The sequence below is a fragment of the Myotis davidii genome, unplaced genomic scaffold, assembly GCF_000327345.1.
Source record: "Myotis davidii unplaced genomic scaffold, ASM32734v1 scaffold1146, whole genome shotgun sequence".
NCBI lineage: Eukaryota > Metazoa > Chordata > Mammalia > Chiroptera > Vespertilionidae > Myotis > Myotis davidii.
In genome coordinates this window covers 750,860-769,220 of record NW_006296974.1, presented here as the reverse complement: position 1 = coordinate 769,220, position 18,361 = coordinate 750,860, and the positions used below count along the sequence as shown (strand labels likewise).

The 18,361-nt window shown below is 40.3% G+C and overlaps 2 protein-coding genes across 2 annotated transcripts in view; both read left to right on the top strand.

Annotated features, from left to right (window-relative positions):
* LRRC8C (leucine-rich repeat containing 8 family member C) overlaps nt 1-13,020 on the top strand; it is a 58,055-nt gene extending 45,035 nt beyond the window's left edge. The window contains exon 3 of the mRNA XM_006772594.2: nt 6,513-13,020. Within this exon, the coding sequence (XP_006772657.1) occupies nt 6,513-8,786 (2,274 nt within the window). The 3' untranslated portion in view covers nt 8,787-13,020. The remainder of the gene's footprint in view (nt 1-6,512) is intronic.
* Nucleotides 13,021-14,889: 1,869 nt separating this feature from the next.
* Nucleotides 14,890-18,361, top strand: part of LOC102764194 (calcium and integrin-binding family member 2-like) — a gene marked incomplete at its 3' end in the record, with an annotated part of 9,332 nt that continues 5,860 nt past the window's right edge. Inside the window, 2 exon segments of the mRNA XM_015569716.1 lie at nt 14,890-14,911; nt 16,785-16,794. Coding sequence (XP_015425202.1) covers nt 14,890-14,911; nt 16,785-16,794 — 32 coding nt within the window.

Sequence of the window (18,361 nt, the reverse complement as noted above, 5' to 3'; positions counted from 1 at the left end):
CGGGTCCAGGGGTCCCCAAAGGTGTGGATGGAGTCGGCGAAGAAGGAATGACACAGAGACAGCGTTCAGTTGATCAGCAGCCTTGCCAGGATCTCTAGCCACAATCTCCAGCCAAGTTCTGGTTAGGATCTCCAGCCAGGGTCTGTGTCCAGGTTCTCTTGCCAGGTTCAGTCACCAGGTTCTAGTCAGGTTCTCTTGCCATGTTCTATCCAGGTTCTGTAGCCAGGTTCTGTCTCTAGGTTCTGTGGCTAGTTTCTGTCTTCTAAGTTCTATCTCCTAAGTTCTGTCTCCTGTTGTCTTGTTACATCTGTATTTATACCAGTTGATTCCAATCCTATCAATCTCTATTCCAAAGGTTAGGGCGTTTCTTATCTCCATTCCAGAGAGTAAAGATTATGTAGCTTAAGCATGATTGTTCATAGTTAAAGTGATTAATTACCAGCCTGGCACTTAGTTAAGAGGTTTTATTCCCTCCCTAACTTCAGGGGAAAATCCCTACCTGGGGAAACAACCTTTCTCGGAGAGGTGACCTTGGTTAAAACACAGTGCCAAGAAGGTGAGGAAACATATTAAGAACAGTATTCCATATATGCCAGGTCCCTTGAAACAGCAAGGATGGACCGGCTCCCGGCACTGACAGATTCCTGCAAGGATCAGGTTCTCATGGTCTAAGTTCCTGCTTCCATGGGAACAGCTTAGATTGTAGATTTTTACCCTCGCAGGCAAACTCTTCCTGTCTGTATAGTTTGAATCAAGCATGAAATTTACTCGATTTTTGCTGTGATGTCTAGAAAATCCATTCATAAAAAGTGTAGTGATAGGTGTGTGTGTGTGTGTGTGTGTGTGTGTGTGTGTGTGTGTGTGTGTGTAGCGGATTTTGCCAAAAGTTTGGGGAATATCAAAAGGTATTTACATCCCAAAATAGAAATAATGAGTGTATACTTCAGCCTCCTACCACGTTGCTTGACCTGTTTTTTTCGATTCTAACCCCTTTCTGCTCTGCTAACTCGCCTTCTACCTCCAAGCCTGTTTGTCCAGAAGATAGTTTAGCCATCTTTGTTGCCTTGGCTTCTCATGATCTTTCCTCTCAGTGATTCACCTTCTTTTATGTGTTCCTTTCCTCATTCCCAAACTAACTTAGGTATTTCCTTTAACATAGATAATTTTCTTGAAGAATATTTTCATATCCACTTCCTCACCTTCCGATATTTTGGATCAGATTCTTTTGTTCAGTTTGCTTTTTTACTATCTTTCTCTCCCCAATATCCTTTCCCCCTTCTCTCCCTCCCACTACACAAACACTCCATGTAGCTCCAGTCTCCAGCTTTCTTTCCTCCTCAAGGTTGCCCCGAGGAGATACTGGTGGCATTCCTCCAGGTTGTGATGTGTGTGAGAGCTGGTGATGGTCTGAGCCTCAGTGTTCTAGAGAATGGGATTGGGGTGGGGCTTTCTCCCACTTCTTCCCCTAGCATTGTGTTGGTCCTGCATCAGCAGTCTGGAACCCTACAACTATTCCTTCAAAATTTGTTTTGAAGCCTTTCTTTTTTTTTTTTTTAATATATTTTATTGATTTTTTACAGAAAGGAAGGGAGAGAGATAGAGAGTCAGAAACATCGATGAGAGAGAAACATCGATCAGCCGCCTCCTGCACATCCCCCACTGGGGATGTGCCCGCAACCCATGCACATGCCCTTGACCGAAATCGAACCTGGGACCCTTCAGTCCGCAGGCCGACGCTCTATCCACTGAGCCAAACCGGTTTCGGCTTGAAGCCTTTCTTTAGGACTTGTTTTACAATCTAATCCTTAAATTACTGGATAAAGGTAAAAAGAAATCAAGTACAGTAAGTTCTCGCATAATGTGGCCCATGGGTTCTATGACTTCAAGTGAAATGACATATATGAAACCAATTTTACCATACGCTAATGGACATAAGTGAGAGTTAAGTGTCTATAGTATCTCATCAATGTTATAACGAAATGACTTTGAACAAAAGAGACACTGAGGTTTGATCCAAGATGGAGGAGTCAGAGGAAGCTGCCTTCCCCTCCTCTTTTCACCACATCAACATTACAACTAAATTATAGGACTGTCAATCTGGATGGCCATGCAAAGACTAGATGAACAGAAGTCCTATAACTAAGGATATAAAGAAGAAGCCACATTAAGACTGGTAGGAGGGGCAGAGATGTTAAACTGGCTGGCCCCATGCCCCATGTGGCGGTTGAGAATCTGGAGGGTTATCCCAGCTACAGAGGTTCTCCCCCCTCCTCCCCAAGGAGCAAGGGGTCTCAATCCCAGTTCAGACACCTATACCAGGCTGCCCAGCGTAGGCAGCAGTGCCAAGAAGAGGAGCCCACATAACATCTGGCTATGAAGATCAGCAGGGATTCTGTCCACACAGGTGAGATGGAAGCTGCTAAAAACCAAAGGTCCTCTTTTTTAAAAAAAATATTTTTAATTGATTTTTTTAGAGAGAGAGGAAAGGAGAGGGAGAGAAGGCAAAACATCAATGAGAGAGAAACATTGATCAGCTGCCTCCTGCATGCACTCCCCCTCCCCCCGCTGGAGATTGAGCCTGCAACCCAGGCATGTGCCCCGACTAGGAATCCAATCTTGATCTCCTACTTCATGGGTTGACGCTCAACTACTGAGCCACACCAGCTGGTCCTTTTTTTCTTTTTTTTAAGAATCCTGTCTGACTTATTCTTTTATCTTCCTTCTCTTTACTTTTGAAAATACTGATCCTTCTCCCAGTTCTTCTCCAAGTTGTAGTGTTCAGAAATACAGTTTGCATTAAACATGGAGGATAACTGGAAAACTTCCTCTCTTTTTAAATTATTTTATTGTTTAAATCTCCACACTCTTTACTGGTGAGCTCCATAAACTGCCTTGTTCCTTTTCATAGTTTTGGTTTAGACAGCTTGCCATCGCCTTCCTTGCGAACTCTACTCTGAGCTGTGTCTCTGCTGGAGTCTTCTTAGCATGTGTTCTCTTAGCAGCACAAGCAGTTATTGTTCTTTGTGACTCAAGTCTAGTATTTTTTCTACTCTGTGCTTAGTTCTCAGAATTTAATGGCTTCTGGAAAATACCACTGTCTTTACCTTTCTGGGATTTAACCATATACATTTTAAAATTTATATCTTTGTGAAGATTAAAAGAGAAATAGATGCCAAAGGCTGAAAGGAGTTTCTGGAGACTGTCTATGTATTAATAACCCTCCTACCCTGGGCCATTCTCTATAAAGGCATCCTAGCAGAAGCTTGGTGAGTTGGTGAGACTGTGTGGAGTGGTGGGAGGACAGTAGGTTGTGGAAAAGATGGGTTCAAATTCCTGCTTTATCATTTTCTAGCTATGTGAACTTGGGCAAGTATGTTACCTTGGTCGATTTCTTCTGTAGAATGGGGAGAATATGTCCTGCCTCCCTAGCATTGGCAGAGGCACTGATCAGGTGCCTTTGTTCAGAATAAATAAAAGGACCCCCTACTGTGTGGCCATAGCCAAGTGAGGTGCCCCTTAGCGGGGCACCCTGGTGCAGTGCATAACCTGAAACCTACCCAACCCCGGTGCAGAGGTCTATCATCTTCCATCATTAGGAGCAAGCCTGGGAAAGGGCTGGGCAGGGGGACAGAAATGGGGCTACCTGGTTGCTTGGCAGGGATTTAGCACCTTAGGAAGGTGCCTGCCTTTTTACCTTCTAACTGCTTTCACACCGGTTTTCATCACACCACTAGAGATGTCATATTAGCATGTTAGCACAAAGGTGTCTCTGCTTTCACACCGGTTTTCATCACACCACTAGCGATGTCATATTAGCATGTTAGCGCGAAGGTGTCACTCTTGGAGAAGGTGCTCAGGTAAGCAATCCCTTTTCCCTGCTGGTCTCAGACCCCCGCCTTCTGCCTCCTCCACAGACTGTTGAAGTCCTTCTGAGACCACGAATAGGAAAACATTCAGAACATAACACAAACACTGACTTTCTTACTCGTTCTCTTTTATATTCCTCCAAGGTAGTCTGGCATCTGTTTAGGCTTTCTCCTACTGTTTTCTGTTCCTGGGATTCCACGGTATAGTGCTTGACCCCAAGGTAAATGAAGGACGCTCCACTTAGATATTAGATAAAAATAAAAGTTTTACTTATATTTACCTTAAAGGGAAAAGAACTAAGCTTTTCTAATATTTGACATAGAGATTGGCAGTACTTTATGGATATACTTATGAATAAACATAGGTATACTGAATGGGCATACTCAACATTTTTTCTCTAGCATGGGTAAGTGATAATATTCTATGAAGACCACTGTTCAGTTCTCACACCTCAGAAGCCACTGAATCCTCTGAATGCAATTACGTTTGTTATTCTTCTTTTGATTTATTTAAGTGTTGGGCCCCTGGTTTACATTCTAGGACAGAGCTTTTATAAACCCTGTGGTGAAACTTGCCCCCCTCCCCTTCCTCTAACCTCTCTTTTTACATTGTTATCTGCTTAGGATATGGGAACATTTAAGCTTTTTCCCCCAAAACAGGAATAACTCATATAAGGTAATTTTTAAATTACTATCAGGTTGGGATCCTTTTGGTTTAATCCTAGAAATTCAGTAAAATAAAATAAGAATGTTGACTCTGGGTCCTGGTGGGCTGGGCTAGATGACATGAGCAAGTGACGTAACCTGTCTGTGTTTTGGTCTCCTCATCTGTGAAATGGGAATAATAGGAGTGCCTGCCTCATCAGGTTCAGGTGACAATTAAAAGAATTAATACCCATGACCTTTTAAAATAAGTCAGTTGCATGTTAAATATAACATAAGCTTGCTGCTGCATTACTATAATAACCATCCTTATCTTCATTTCTAGAAGAGATGTGGTCCACACACAGACCTATGGCAACTCTGAATTGGAAGGACTAGTGTCAGTTCTGGGTTCATTCACTTTCTCAGCAAATGTATGCTGGTGGTCTTCTATGTACCAGGCACTCTACTCTGTTGGATGCGCCACCTCATTGTCAGACCTTGTAATTCTGTCTGGTGGGCTGTATCTCCCATGTCACCAGTTTGTGGCCTTAGCAGTCCGATTTGCAGTGGATTCAGTTTCTACTTCTCTAGTCAATATAACAGACTTAGCTGTTGCCAAATTACTAAACATTTGCTGTTGCAGAATTACTGAACACTATGGATTTCTAGTCATTTGATATTTTAAGGTACAAGGAGACTTTCCCTGCATTATTAATTCCACAAGTATCTCCCATGTCACCAGTTTGTGGCCTTAGCAGTCCGATTTGCAGTGGATTCAGTTTCTACTTCTCTAGTCAATATAAAGGACTTAGCTGTTGCCAAAATTACTAAACATTTGCTGTTGCAGAATTCCTGAACTCTATGGATTTCTAGTCATTGGATATTTTAGGGTACAAGGAGACTTTCCCTGCATTGTTAATGCCACATATTATTGCTGTCAATTCCTTGGTTATTACTCCTCTGAACTGTTTGGTTATTGTTCACTGAGTCCCAGTTCCGTGTGTTTCTCTCTGGGGGTGACTCCTCCAGATCGATTCAAGCTGTATTCTGCCTCATACTACCTAATCTTCTCAAAGGATACATTCTCTCTTACCCAAATTGCAGTCTTATGAGACTGCTAGACATTCTTTTTTTTTTTTTTTTTTGACTGCTAGACATTCTTATGCTGGCTTAATATTTTTTTTTTCAACAAATTGCCGTATTTATAGAGGGAGGGAGGTTCTCAATGGCTCAAAGGATACATTCTCTCTTACCCAAATTGCAATCGTATGAGACTGCTAGACATTCTTATGCTGCCTTAATATTTTTTTTCAACAAATTGCAGTATTTATAGAGGGAGGGAGGTTCTCAATGTAATACTTTGAAAAGCGAGCAAGATTAAACATACTTGTTTCACTCTTGAACACCTGTGTATTCTTTCCCCTCTCTCTGAAGATACGGTTTTTATAAAAGCTTGGGAAATTCCCATCCTATTAAAACCATTCACTTTCATCTGTGCATGTCGTCCAGGGTATGGTTAGAAGGAGAAGAGGAAATTGTAAAGACAGGCATTTCTTCCATATTTTCTCCTTTCAATCCTTTCACTTCTCATACACAAGTGAATCTAAATCTTGGGAGCCATCCAGCTCAAGACTGAGGCTGATAAAGGGATGTACTTCCCAGACCAATGACTGGTTCTCCCAGGCCCCAGCGAGAGAGAGAAAATGCAACATTTTAAAAATACATGACAGTTATTTAAAGATTTATTTTGTTATGAATCTTTCTGTGTCAACAAAACTGCCGTGTTTTATGTCATAACTTAGACGTGATTAACAAAGTCATAAATTTTCATTTTTCCAACATGCGGGTTAAGAATAAAACATTGTGCAGGAATTGAACATTGTATTCTCCAGACAAAGGAAATGGACATTTATTGGATGTTATTGCTGCTTTCTTTGCACTAATAACATTATGAAAGCTCTTTGAATAATATAATTTGAAAATATTATTTCTGTGTTTCAGGTCATGCAAGACAAGATCATTTGCCTTCCGAAAAGAGTTCAGCCGTCTGAGAACCACTCTTCCGTTCTGAATGTCTCTCAAGCAGTTGCCGGAACCACCCCACTGCCTCCACCTAACCCATCTTCGACTAACCCGGTCACTGTGGAAATGAAAGGCCTGAAGACAGATCTGGACCTTCAGCAGTACAGCTTTATAAACCAGATGTGCTATGAGCGAGCCCTCCACTGGTATGCCAAGTACTTCCCTTACCTTGTCCTCATCCACACCCTGATCTTCATGCTGTGCAGCAACTTTTGGTTCAAGTTCCCTGGTTCCAGCTCCAAAATAGAACATTTCATCTCCATCCTGGGGAAGTGTTTTGACTCTCCCTGGACCACACGGGCTTTATCGGAAGTGTCCGGGGAGGACTCAGAAGAGAAGGACAACAGGAAGAACAACATGAGCAGGTCCAACACCACCCAGTCTGGTCCAGAAGGCACCCTGGTCAACTCTCAGTCATTAAAGTCAATTCCTGAGAAGTTTGTGGTTGACAAATCCACTGCAGGGGCTCTGGATAAGAAGGAAGGGGAGCAAGCGAAGGCCTTATTTGAGAAGGTGAAGAAGTTCAGGCTGCATGTAGAAGAAGGTGATATACTCTATGCTATGTATGTTCGCCAGACTGTACTTAAGGTTATAAAATTCCTAATCATCATTGCATACAACAGCGCCCTGGTTTCCAAGGTCCAGTTTACAGTGGACTGTAATGTTGACATCCAGGACATGACTGGGTATAAGAACTTTTCTTGCAATCACACCATGGCACACTTGTTCTCAAAACTCTCCTTTTGCTACCTGTGCTTCGTAAGCATCTACGGGCTGACGTGCCTTTACACCTTATACTGGCTGTTCTACCGCTCTCTGAAGGAATACTCTTTTGAGTATGTCCGGCAGGAGACTGGAATCGATGATATTCCAGACGTGAAAAATGACTTTGCTTTTATGCTTCATATGATAGATCAGTATGACCCTCTGTATTCCAAGCGATTTGCAGTGTTCCTGTCTGAAGTGAGTGAAAACAAATTAAAGCAGCTGAACTTAAATAATGAGTGGACTCCCGACAAGCTGAGGCAGAAGCTACAGACGAATGCCCACAACCGCCTGGAATTGCCTCTCATCATGCTCTCTGGCCTCCCAGACACTGTTTTTGAAATTACAGAGTTGCAGTCGCTAAAGCTTGAGATCATTAAGAACGTGATGATACCAGCCACCGTCGCGCAGCTAGACAATCTCCAAGAGCTCTCCCTCCACCAGTGCTCGGTCAAAATCCACAGCGCGGCGCTCTCCTTCCTGAAGGAAAACCTCAAGGTCCTGAGCGTCAAGTTTGATGACATGAGGGAGCTGCCCCCCTGGATGTATGGACTCCGGAATCTGGAAGAGCTCTACCTGGTTGGCTCTCTAAGTCACGATATTTCCAAAAACGTTGCCCTGGAGTCTCTGAGGGACCTCAAAAGCCTTAAAATCCTCTCTATCAAAAGCAACCTTTCCAAGATCCCTCAGGCAGTGGTTGATGTGTCCAGCCATCTCCAGAAGATGTGCATACATAACGATGGCACCAAGCTGGTGATGCTCAACAATTTAAAGAAGATGACCAACCTGACCGAGCTGGAGCTGGTGCACTGTGACCTGGAGCGCATTCCTCACGCCGTGTTCAGCCTGCTCAGCCTCCAGGAATTGGACCTCAAGGAGAATAATCTGAAATCTATAGAAGAGATCGTTAGCTTCCAGCACCTGAGGAAGCTGACAGTGTTAAAACTGTGGCATAACAGCATCGCCTATATCCCAGAGCATATAAAGAAACTCACCAGCCTGGAGCGTCTGTCTTTCAGTCACAACAAAATAGAGGTGCTGCCTTCCCACCTCTTCCTATGCAACAAAATCCGATATTTGGACTTGTCCTACAATGACATTCGTTTTATCCCCCCTGAAGTCGGAGTTCTACAAAGTTTACAGTATTTTTCCATCACTTGTAACAAAGTGGAGAACCTTCCAGACGAACTCTACTTCTGCAAGAAACTTAAAACTCTGAAGATTGGGAAAAACAGCCTGTCAGTACTTTCACCAAAAATTGGAAATTTACAGTTCCTTTCCTACTTAGATCTTAAAGGCAATCACTTTGAAACCCTTCCTCCCGAACTAGGGGACTGTCGAGCTCTGAAGAGAGCTGGTTTAGTGGTGGAAGATGCCCTGTTTGACACTCTGCCTTCTGATGTCCGGGAGCAAATGAAAACAGAATAACTTATTTTTGTTTAAAGTTTGACTGAAACATGCTTCTACCAAATACAGTATAAATAATTAGGTAGTGTTAATGCCTTTCCAGTTTTTCTTTTCACACAAAACAAAATGTACACAAAGATCAAGTCAGGAGTATGTATTTTTTAATAAAAATTTAATTGTATTTTTTCAATATTAATATTTTAAAGTTTTATTTGTCTTGGAACCTAATGTACCTATTATTGTTTTTTTACTAACAGAAACTGATGGTTCCATCTGTTTTTTGTTTTGTTTTTGTTGATGTTGTTGTCGTTGTTTTTCAGTTAACTCATGTGAAAGGGAAAGCATTTTAAGTTGCATGCTTCTGGGTGTTTTTTTAAATAGATGAAGATATTTTGCCAAGGTCATTGTTAGCTTGTTTACACCTGTACAGTTCCTTGCTCTTTCTGTCATTGTGTGTATACCAAGGAACCTATGCTAGTTATTTTAATACCAGCTGCCTTCTCCATTGACCAAGTCCTTCATTCTATAAAACACTCTTTTCCGGAGTTTAAATTCACATAAGTGCATTGACACAAACTATTATCTTTAAATTCCACCCCCCACACACACCTCCAAGAGATTCCTAGATTATGTTATTTCATATACCTGACAGCTAAAGTTATCCTTAGGCAAAGATTTTTTTAAAGTGAGTGAAGACAATAATTTCTCATAGTTGGCATGCTTGAATTCGTCATTTATAATTTAATCAATTTCCATTTTTTACCAACATTTAAAAATATTTAAAAGCTAAATACAGAGGCTCCTCCCATTAATCTCAATATAGCTAAGTAGTACTGGTGAGCAACCTTAGAGAAGCTAGATTTATTTTCATTAAAACAGGTAATTAAATTTAAAAATCATAGAATTAGAAGCCTGGTTTTTTGAGTAATTTAATCATCTTTGATATCTTGATATGTAGATACATCAGATGGAAAAATATTTCACTACTAAAGCATTCTGTTAAAGAGCTGGAACGCGCCAGTCAGGCCCACTGGTTCCTCTGGGCAGTGTGGCAGTGGAATCTATTCAAATTCTGCCTGCTGCACAAAATAATCCACATATTTATATATATATAATCAACTCCCCTCAAGTCTGCCCTTGCTGTGACGCTAGTGATTCAAGCACAGGAACCCTGTATGTTCTCTTTGGCTTAAAATAAGTATATCATGTAGAATGGTTCTGTTACATTTTTCTGAAATCGCTAAGTGGATATCACTTAGCAATTTTGCCTGATGATCAGTAGAGCTTTCATGTCTTTGTACTTAAAAATCCAACATTTTCTAGGTTGTGGGCAAAATTTTCCGCTAACTGTAAAAGTGTTTGGAACAGAAAATGAAAACACTGTTTGTGCCCACTATCCAGGACCAGTACTAGTGATCATGGAATTCTGTTCTGTTGACCAAATCACCTGGACCATTTGCCAAGCCCTAGTCTCCTCTACGAAAGTTTTGTGGCTTAACAATGAGAGAAAGTAGGAAGATGCTTTGGGGTTTCAAAATGCTGCCTTTAAAATTTGCCCCTTGATCCTGGTGACGTTGCTCAGTGCTACTTTGAGTCATATGGAACACAACCACAGGAACTACTCAGCAGATACAGGTGCCTCAGTCATGTGTTTAATGTTGCAGTACAGCATGGGGTGAAGAATTGGGGAAAGATGCTTTTTATTTACTTAATAATCTACTCCTGTAGACCAAAGTGCTTCACATTTCTGCTCTATATCCAAGGGTTGGAATGGTGATTAATATAACTGATTTATTTCTACCTGTAATTGAAACAATAGGCTCAAAATAGTAATATGGTTATTTTTCTTGTAGGGTAAAGTATTCAATTCCAGAATATTGTTAGGATCCTGATTATGAACAATGTGCTGCTGCACAAAATAATCCACATAATCTCTCATATTAATGTGCTATATTTAGAAACATAGGCCTGTTTTAAACAAACAAAAAACCTGAAAGATTGTCCACAGCTGAGGATGACAAAAAACCCCCTTGAAAGGTAAACTTCAAGAGCTACTGTTAAAACACTGGGTGCACTATTTTTCTGTATAAAATTTATGGTTATTTTCTATATCACTCTTCAAAAGGGATCTATTCAGGTTCAAAATCATATTGATGCTAAAGTCTTTATCTGGTGTTAACTCATAATCTCACATGGGTTCATAACTGAAGTAAGTCACTAGTAATTATTTTATCACTTATAACAACTTGCTCAAAATTCCAAAAGAACTCGATTTGCTTTCTTAAAGAGTCCGCAGGCTGACCCTTCACCTAAGTTTTAAATAACATCCAATAAATCAGCAGAGTTCCATGACTTTCTGTTTTCACTAAAAAGGAAAATTCATAGATGTTTCTATTAGCTTTTATATAAATTCAAAATTCTCAAACTCTATCTTGAGTCGAAATTTTCTAACGCTCGCCCATTTTAATATTATAGATTTTTGTTCACATTCTTAAGTAAAATAGCATTCAAGTATTTAGCCTTTAAAAGAGAAACTCAGGTAACTAATCTCACTTTTCTAAAGTCCTTTAATAGATCCACTTCATATAAAAGGGATGTTTACCTAATCTTTTCCCATATTTTATAAGTGTTCTTGCTAAAAAAAAAAAAAAACTTCTATCTATAGGATCCATGGGAAACTGCTTGTATAAATATAAAAGCACCATATATACTCTAACTCCTTTGGGTGCTTGAAGCCCATGACAGCTACTCTTTTTGGTCTGTTTTAATGGTTAAGTATAGATAGCCTGGCTGATGGGCTGGTTGAAACAGAGCGTATTAAGTATGTCCCAATGGAACTCGCTTAAGATCACACCTCAGAAAACTAGTTATGTGTTGGGTTTTCATTTCATTTGTTTTTAACCGCACTTTTAATATAAAGGTTCTTGATACAGTAAAATCTGTTATTTACAATTTTTTATTGTTCACCCACCCTTTTTCCTGCCACACATTCCCGAATAGCTAATCGTAGTGAGTTCTAACAGTTTACATGGCATTATCCTGCTTTTCCATAACGGTATGGGAAATATGCCTGCTGTCAGTATTTTGTTCATTTAGAGGTGACTCCTTATCTGTCTCTCAAGGCCTTGAGTTACTTGGGATGAGGAAAGTGTAAGTTCCTGCAATATGATCTCTGATATTAAGGAAGAGAAGACAAAATCTTCACATCTCTTATTGCCGTTTCCCCCAAGAGGAGTTTTGCTATTATTTATTTTTCTCATTGTACTGTAAGAAAAGTTCATTTTTAAGTAGTTTATTTTACTCTCTAATTTCATACCTGATTAATAGTAATGACATATTTACTTAAACAGTGGGCATTCATGATCCATCTGTATGCAAACTGTCAGTAGTACTTAGTAATGAATAGATAAATTTCAATATAATTTCAATTTTTGTTTAGAGGCTAAATTAAGATTCAATTCACGTTCTCCTATTAATACTGAATGTGATCATGTTATTCAGACAGTTCACATTTGGGTAGGATCTCAATAACTCAGGGTCCGGTTCCATACTAACCCTAAATTAGCAAAACAACACAGTTGTTAGTGAAGGTGATGTCTCGAATGTCTAAGCTTTTCTCATCTTCCCTTATCTATTTAGACACATTGTAAGGAAATCTGGACAGTCTCAGCCAGACCTGCCACTGGCTTTTCAGATTTACGCTTCAGTGACATGCTTCTAATGCAATTTCAAATTAGGGATCCACTCGTATTTCATGTTCCCAAGCCAGTCACTGACACAGGTAACATCCCTAGGTTCATTTTGGGTAGAAGGAAAAAGGACCTCCTCCCACCCCCAAGGAAATTTTTTTTAATTAGAAGACCTTGAAAGGGGGTATATAAATTTGAACTTAATTTCTTGACCATATTAAAAACAGTTATTACGCATGGTTTTTAATGTGACATAAATTTGCTTTCTGCTAATTACCATTCCCCCTCCCACCTGATTCTGTCTCTTTAATGACTATTTTACTAAGTTTGAAATCCAACGCCTTAATGTGCTCACTCAGTTTTCCCTCTGCCTCGTGTTTTCTCTCCCTGTCTGTATGTGTTCACATTGTGTCGAATGCTGGCAAAACCTCTAAGACTGTCAAGAAAATGCTTGAAATTTGATTTGTCGTCGTGTAAATTCATGGTAAAATGTCTTAATGTTATTTGGCTATGTAGGATGTAGGAACAGAAGATAACTTAAATAAAGTCATTTTTGTAATGTAAAATTGGGATTTGTCCCTTTCTTACTCATTTGAAGAATTCCTGTTTACCTTTGGCATTTCTGTTGTGTTTTTGCATATTCTGTTACTAAGGCTCCCTGTACTCTGCAGGAAATGGGTTGCATGCATTCTTTCACTTTGTGTTTAGCCAGTTTCTGCAATTGTGACTAATTATTTCCTTCCTTAATTCACTGTGCTGCATCTACCCAAGGTGCCCCTGGAGTTTCATTTGGGTAATTAGTGCCATAATGTGTAATATGCAATTTCTGTGCATGTGCCAGATCAGATTGTACAATTGCTGTCCAGCCAGACCAGCTTTCTGTAAATACTTGGTAAATGACTGTGGTTACTTAAAGGGATCAGAATGGTTCTGCACAGCTAGGAGGACTCCCCTGGTTAACCACATATGCTCCAGGAGTAGGAAAGCCTTTCATAAGAACACTTGTACCTCTTATACATAAAAGTTTGTGATTGGTAACTTTTGAAACTAAATTATGACTTTGTATATTTTTCTATGGTCACTTATGACTCAGTTATTTTACTGATAAGCAACTGACAGTCCTTTGAAGAAGGACTATTGAGATGAAGGACTGAGTGTGGCGGAAGGGGCTATGTGAATGTGTGCATCAGACACTTAGAAAGCATTGTGTGAGAGTTCTGGAGGAATTTTAGACAAGAACTGAGAAATGCAACATATGTAAATCTTTGAATACAGGTTATACTTTAAATTTCATACTTGAACGTATTTGAACAAAGCAAGGTGCAAAAATGATCAGGATACCATAAGTGATAAGAGTGTTTTCAGAATTTGAATATTTTGCATAAAAGACACAGCATTAGGCAAAGATGTTAACACCAAACATCTAAACAAATTGGCCATTCTATTTACTATGATTCATGGATTCTTCTATTATAATTATACTAGAGGCCCAGTGCATGAAAATCCATGCACTGGAGGGGGGTCCCTCAGCCTGGCCTGCCCCCTCTCACAGTCCGGGAACCCTCAGGGGCAGGAGGCGACCCAGTGATCAGGGGAAGGCGACGCCCCATCACACCTATGCTGCTGCCACTGCCAGCAGTGCAAGCCTTGGCTGGCCCTAGTTACCTGCACCTCGGGTGGCGCTGGGCAGCTGGGGGGCTAAGGGGGCTGGGGGACTCTGGAGGCAGATGCGTGGAGTGGCCGGGCCCACCTGGGGGCTGAGGGGACTGGGCGCCACCATCTTGTGGCTGTGGGCGCTGCCATCTTTGAGAGTGTGCCAGTCAATTAGCATATTCCCTCCTTATTGGCTGTGGGCACTGCCATCATTGAGGGCAGGCAGTCAATTAACATATTCCCTCCTTATTGGCTGTGGGTGCTGCCATCTTTGTGACCGTGTCAGGGTCAATTAGCATATTCCCTCTTTATTAGATAGGAAAGTTTGGGAACAAGTGGACTTTCTCTTCAGTTTATTTCTTTAATTCTTTAAGGAATTAATTTCATTTCAACTCAAGTTACATCTAGACATCACCATATTTAAAAAGGTGTTTTTGTTCCATCTTCTTAATCTCAGGCAACATAGATCTTGGGAAAAGTGACACAAAAGAAGCAACATGTAAGTTTTGCATTTTATCTCTCTTCCATAGTTCTTGTAAAAAAAAAAAATCAACTTCCTAGCAGTGATTTTGATAAAGAAAACATAACATTTCTTCTATTTGATATGCAAAGATTCTTGGGGTTCCCTTATAATTTTACATAAACTATGTGGAGTAATTTTGTTAAAATAATACTCTAAGTAATATTTGGACAGCTTTGAATATACCATGTTAATTTAATCAAATGATAATTAAAACCAATGCAAAACATTAAGGCATACTCATTGTAGGTTTGAAGACTAAATGTCCACAAATTTATTCAATAGTTGATGAGTTCCATTTGTGCCTATTGAGTTATATGTATAAATTATAATTCTTAGTGATTGAAATTGCTTTATGAAAAATACTTTGTAGCATAGCCAATCTCAGCAAAAACTTGAAAGCTCATGTATATCAATGATCTCTAAGTGGTGTTAAAGAAAAAATTATTCTGACATTTGTTAAAATGTTAAGAAAGACTTTATTCAGGATTTTTTCTTAACTCTCCCCAGGTCCCAGCCTTTGGTGGTGTGACTCAGACTTTCTGGGTGGTCACTTTCCGAGCCTTAAGAGCCTTAACAAGGTCAGCACGCTAACAGATTTAGTTGTTCTATGCACCGAGAAACAAAGACAGGATGTTGACAGCCTTTATTTAATGAGAAAATGTTTAAAATAAGTTTATGCTTGGGCAACTGAAAGCTAGAGATTTAGCTTCAACCAGAACTTCTCAGTCTAACCATTTAGCTACATAAATATTTTGTCAAGTCCAGATAACCTGTGTCAAATGGCAAATATAAAGAATACCACAGGAATTACATACCTGATTTACATTACATAAGACTTGTTTATGGAGGGGAGGAGGAAATGGAAGTGTGGGGGCAGAAAAGTAATTTTCCTTCTACCCTCCTAAATTCTTCTGGCTGGACTAATAATCAAATTGACATGAGACAGATTAACAGAAGAAAATGACCAAATTTATTATGTACGTACATACGGGGGTTCTATAAGACTGTGAGACCTGAGGACATATTGGATAGTTGAGGCTTACATGCCATTCTGGACTAATGAGAGGGAAGGAGGAGTTTGGAATTTCAGAAGGAAACAGGTGACTCGGTTCTATAAGACTGTGAGACCTGAGGACATATTTGATAGTTGAGGCTTACATGCCATTCTGGGAGGGAGGAGTCTGGAATTTCAAAAGGAGCCAGGCGATTCACAGATAGATGAGAAAGAGCAAACAAGTGGCAATTTTTTTAAAAATATATTTTATTGATTTTCTACAGAGAGGAAGGGAGAGAGATAGAAAGCTAGAAACATCGATGAGAGAGAAACATCGATCAGCTGCCTCCTGCACATCTCCTACTGGGGATGTGCCCGCAACCCAGGTACATGCCCTTGACCGGAATCGAACCTGGGACCCTTCAGTCCACAGGCTGACGCTCTATCCACTGAGCCAAACCGGTTTCGGCAAGTGGCAAATTTTTATTTGGCTACCTAAAAACAATGGGACACAACAATGGGAATCTAACAGACTTTGCTGGTTCCTCCCTGTCTGCCACATTTAATTCATACATGCTAAGGGCAATACACCAAGGCTCCCTTCCCAAAGCAGCTTGTCCTATTTGAATTTCTTAGGCTGGTAAGGAGGGGCGGGGGTAAAAACAAAACAGAAAACTCTTCTTCCCTTTGTTGGGCTTTCATTGTTTATAACTTGAAATAATCTACATGCCACTGTGGCACTTTCTGGAGAAACTAGTTCTGGACCCTACACTAAACTGGGAGCCTCCTGATAAAAGATGCTCAATACACTTTCTAAAATGCAGGCTGATTTGCCCTACAAATTCTACCAACAACAATGTTAAAACAATCAAATCCCAGTACGGCAAACCAGCTAGATAGCTTTCCCTAACTCACTAAATATAAAACTGCTAAAATATATTAGTAGATAAATAAAAGTTTTCTTAAAAAGAAACTTCTAGTGACTTTTGAGGGCTTTAATTATAAATCTGATCAAGAACTTGCATCAAAAATGTCTGAAAGTTGACTCCAAAACCTTAGGTAAAGGCATTCTTTTTAAAATACTCACCCGAAGATATTTTTTTCCATTGATTTTTAGAGAGAGTGGAAGAGAGAGGGAAAGACAGAAATATCGATTTGAGAGAAACACATCAATTGTTTGCCTCCTGCACATGGCCCAACCAGGGCCCGGGCCAGAGAGGAGCCTGCAGTTGAGGCTCCCTTGACTGGAATCAAACCCGGGACTCTTCTGTTTGCAGGCCAGTACTCTATCCACTGAGCCAAACCAGCTAGGGCTGATAATGCCATTCTTAATAACACTGACTTGACCATAGTAAACAATGGTAAGACAGAGTTGCATTCTGGGTTGTTTTAAAATGTTTAGGATCATAAACATTTTTTTATGTATACTGGGAGGGGGAAAAATTACACAGAATTTTATCTGGGACTGTATAATGCTTTAAATAGGCCAGGCAATAAAGGATTTACAGTTTATCTGTGTTACTTGAATTGATTAAACAGGAACCATACAGTATTAGATATCCATAGAAATGTCCCTTCTATCTTTAGTTCTGCCCATCCAAATATAATTTTGGCTCTTATATTAAGATCCTTAAGACTTCTTTAGAATTCCTCTAACACTGTCTACCTGCCTATGTGTTTAGGGCACATATCACTTGTACTATGGTTATTTTAGGACCTATCATATCTCTCAGAGTTAGAGGCCCAATAAGTGCAGAAACCAAAACTTATTTATCTTTATACTTCACCAAAGTGCTTCCCCTTGTGACTCATACAAAATGGGCCCTGAAAAAATACTGCTGAATCAGTCAGGAGATCTAACTCTATTAACTGAGGGTCTTGGAACTGTGAAGGGCCATTGTTCCTGTCCAAATTGACTTCTGAATATATTATTCTCCTGGGGCTTCTATAACAATGTATCACACACTGGGTGACTTACAAACAGATCAAACAGAAATGTATTGTCTCAGTTCTAGAGCAAGATGTCAGTGGGGTTCATTCCTTCTGAGGGCTAAGAATCTGTTCCAGAACACACTCCTGTCTTTCGGTGGTTTGTTAGCAATCCTAGGTGATTCTTGGCTTGTAGGTGCATCACCCCAGATCTCTGTCTTCGTGTTCATATGGCGTTCTCCCTGTGTGTGTCTATCTCTGTGTCCAAACTTCCCCATTTTATAAGTACACAGTCATATTGGACTAGGGTCCACCCTAATGACCTTATCTTAACTTGATAATCTGCAAAAACCTTATCCTATACTAGAGGCCCAATGCATGAAAATTCATGCAAGAGTAGGCCTTTCTTCCCCTGGCTGCCAGCAGGCACCCAGGACCTGGGCTGGCTTCCCTCAGGCCTTGGCTTTGTCAAGAAGGATGTCCAGTTAATTAGCATATTACCCTTCTGTTGTTATTATCTACACTAATAAAAGGCAAACATGCAAATTGACCGTACCTTTGCTACACCTTAAGCCATGCCCACCAGCCAATCAGAGCGACTATATGCAAATTAACCCAACCAAGATGGTGGCCGGCAGCCACGAAGCTGGAGCGAGCAGGAGGCTTATTTGCTCCAGTGATGGAGGAAGCCAAGCTTCCCACGGCCAGCTGTAGCCTCTGCAAAAGGCAACAAAGTTTCAATTATAGAAGGTAAATAAATCCCAGAATAAAAAGAAAAAGAAAAAAAGGGAAGGCTGGGAGCTTCCAT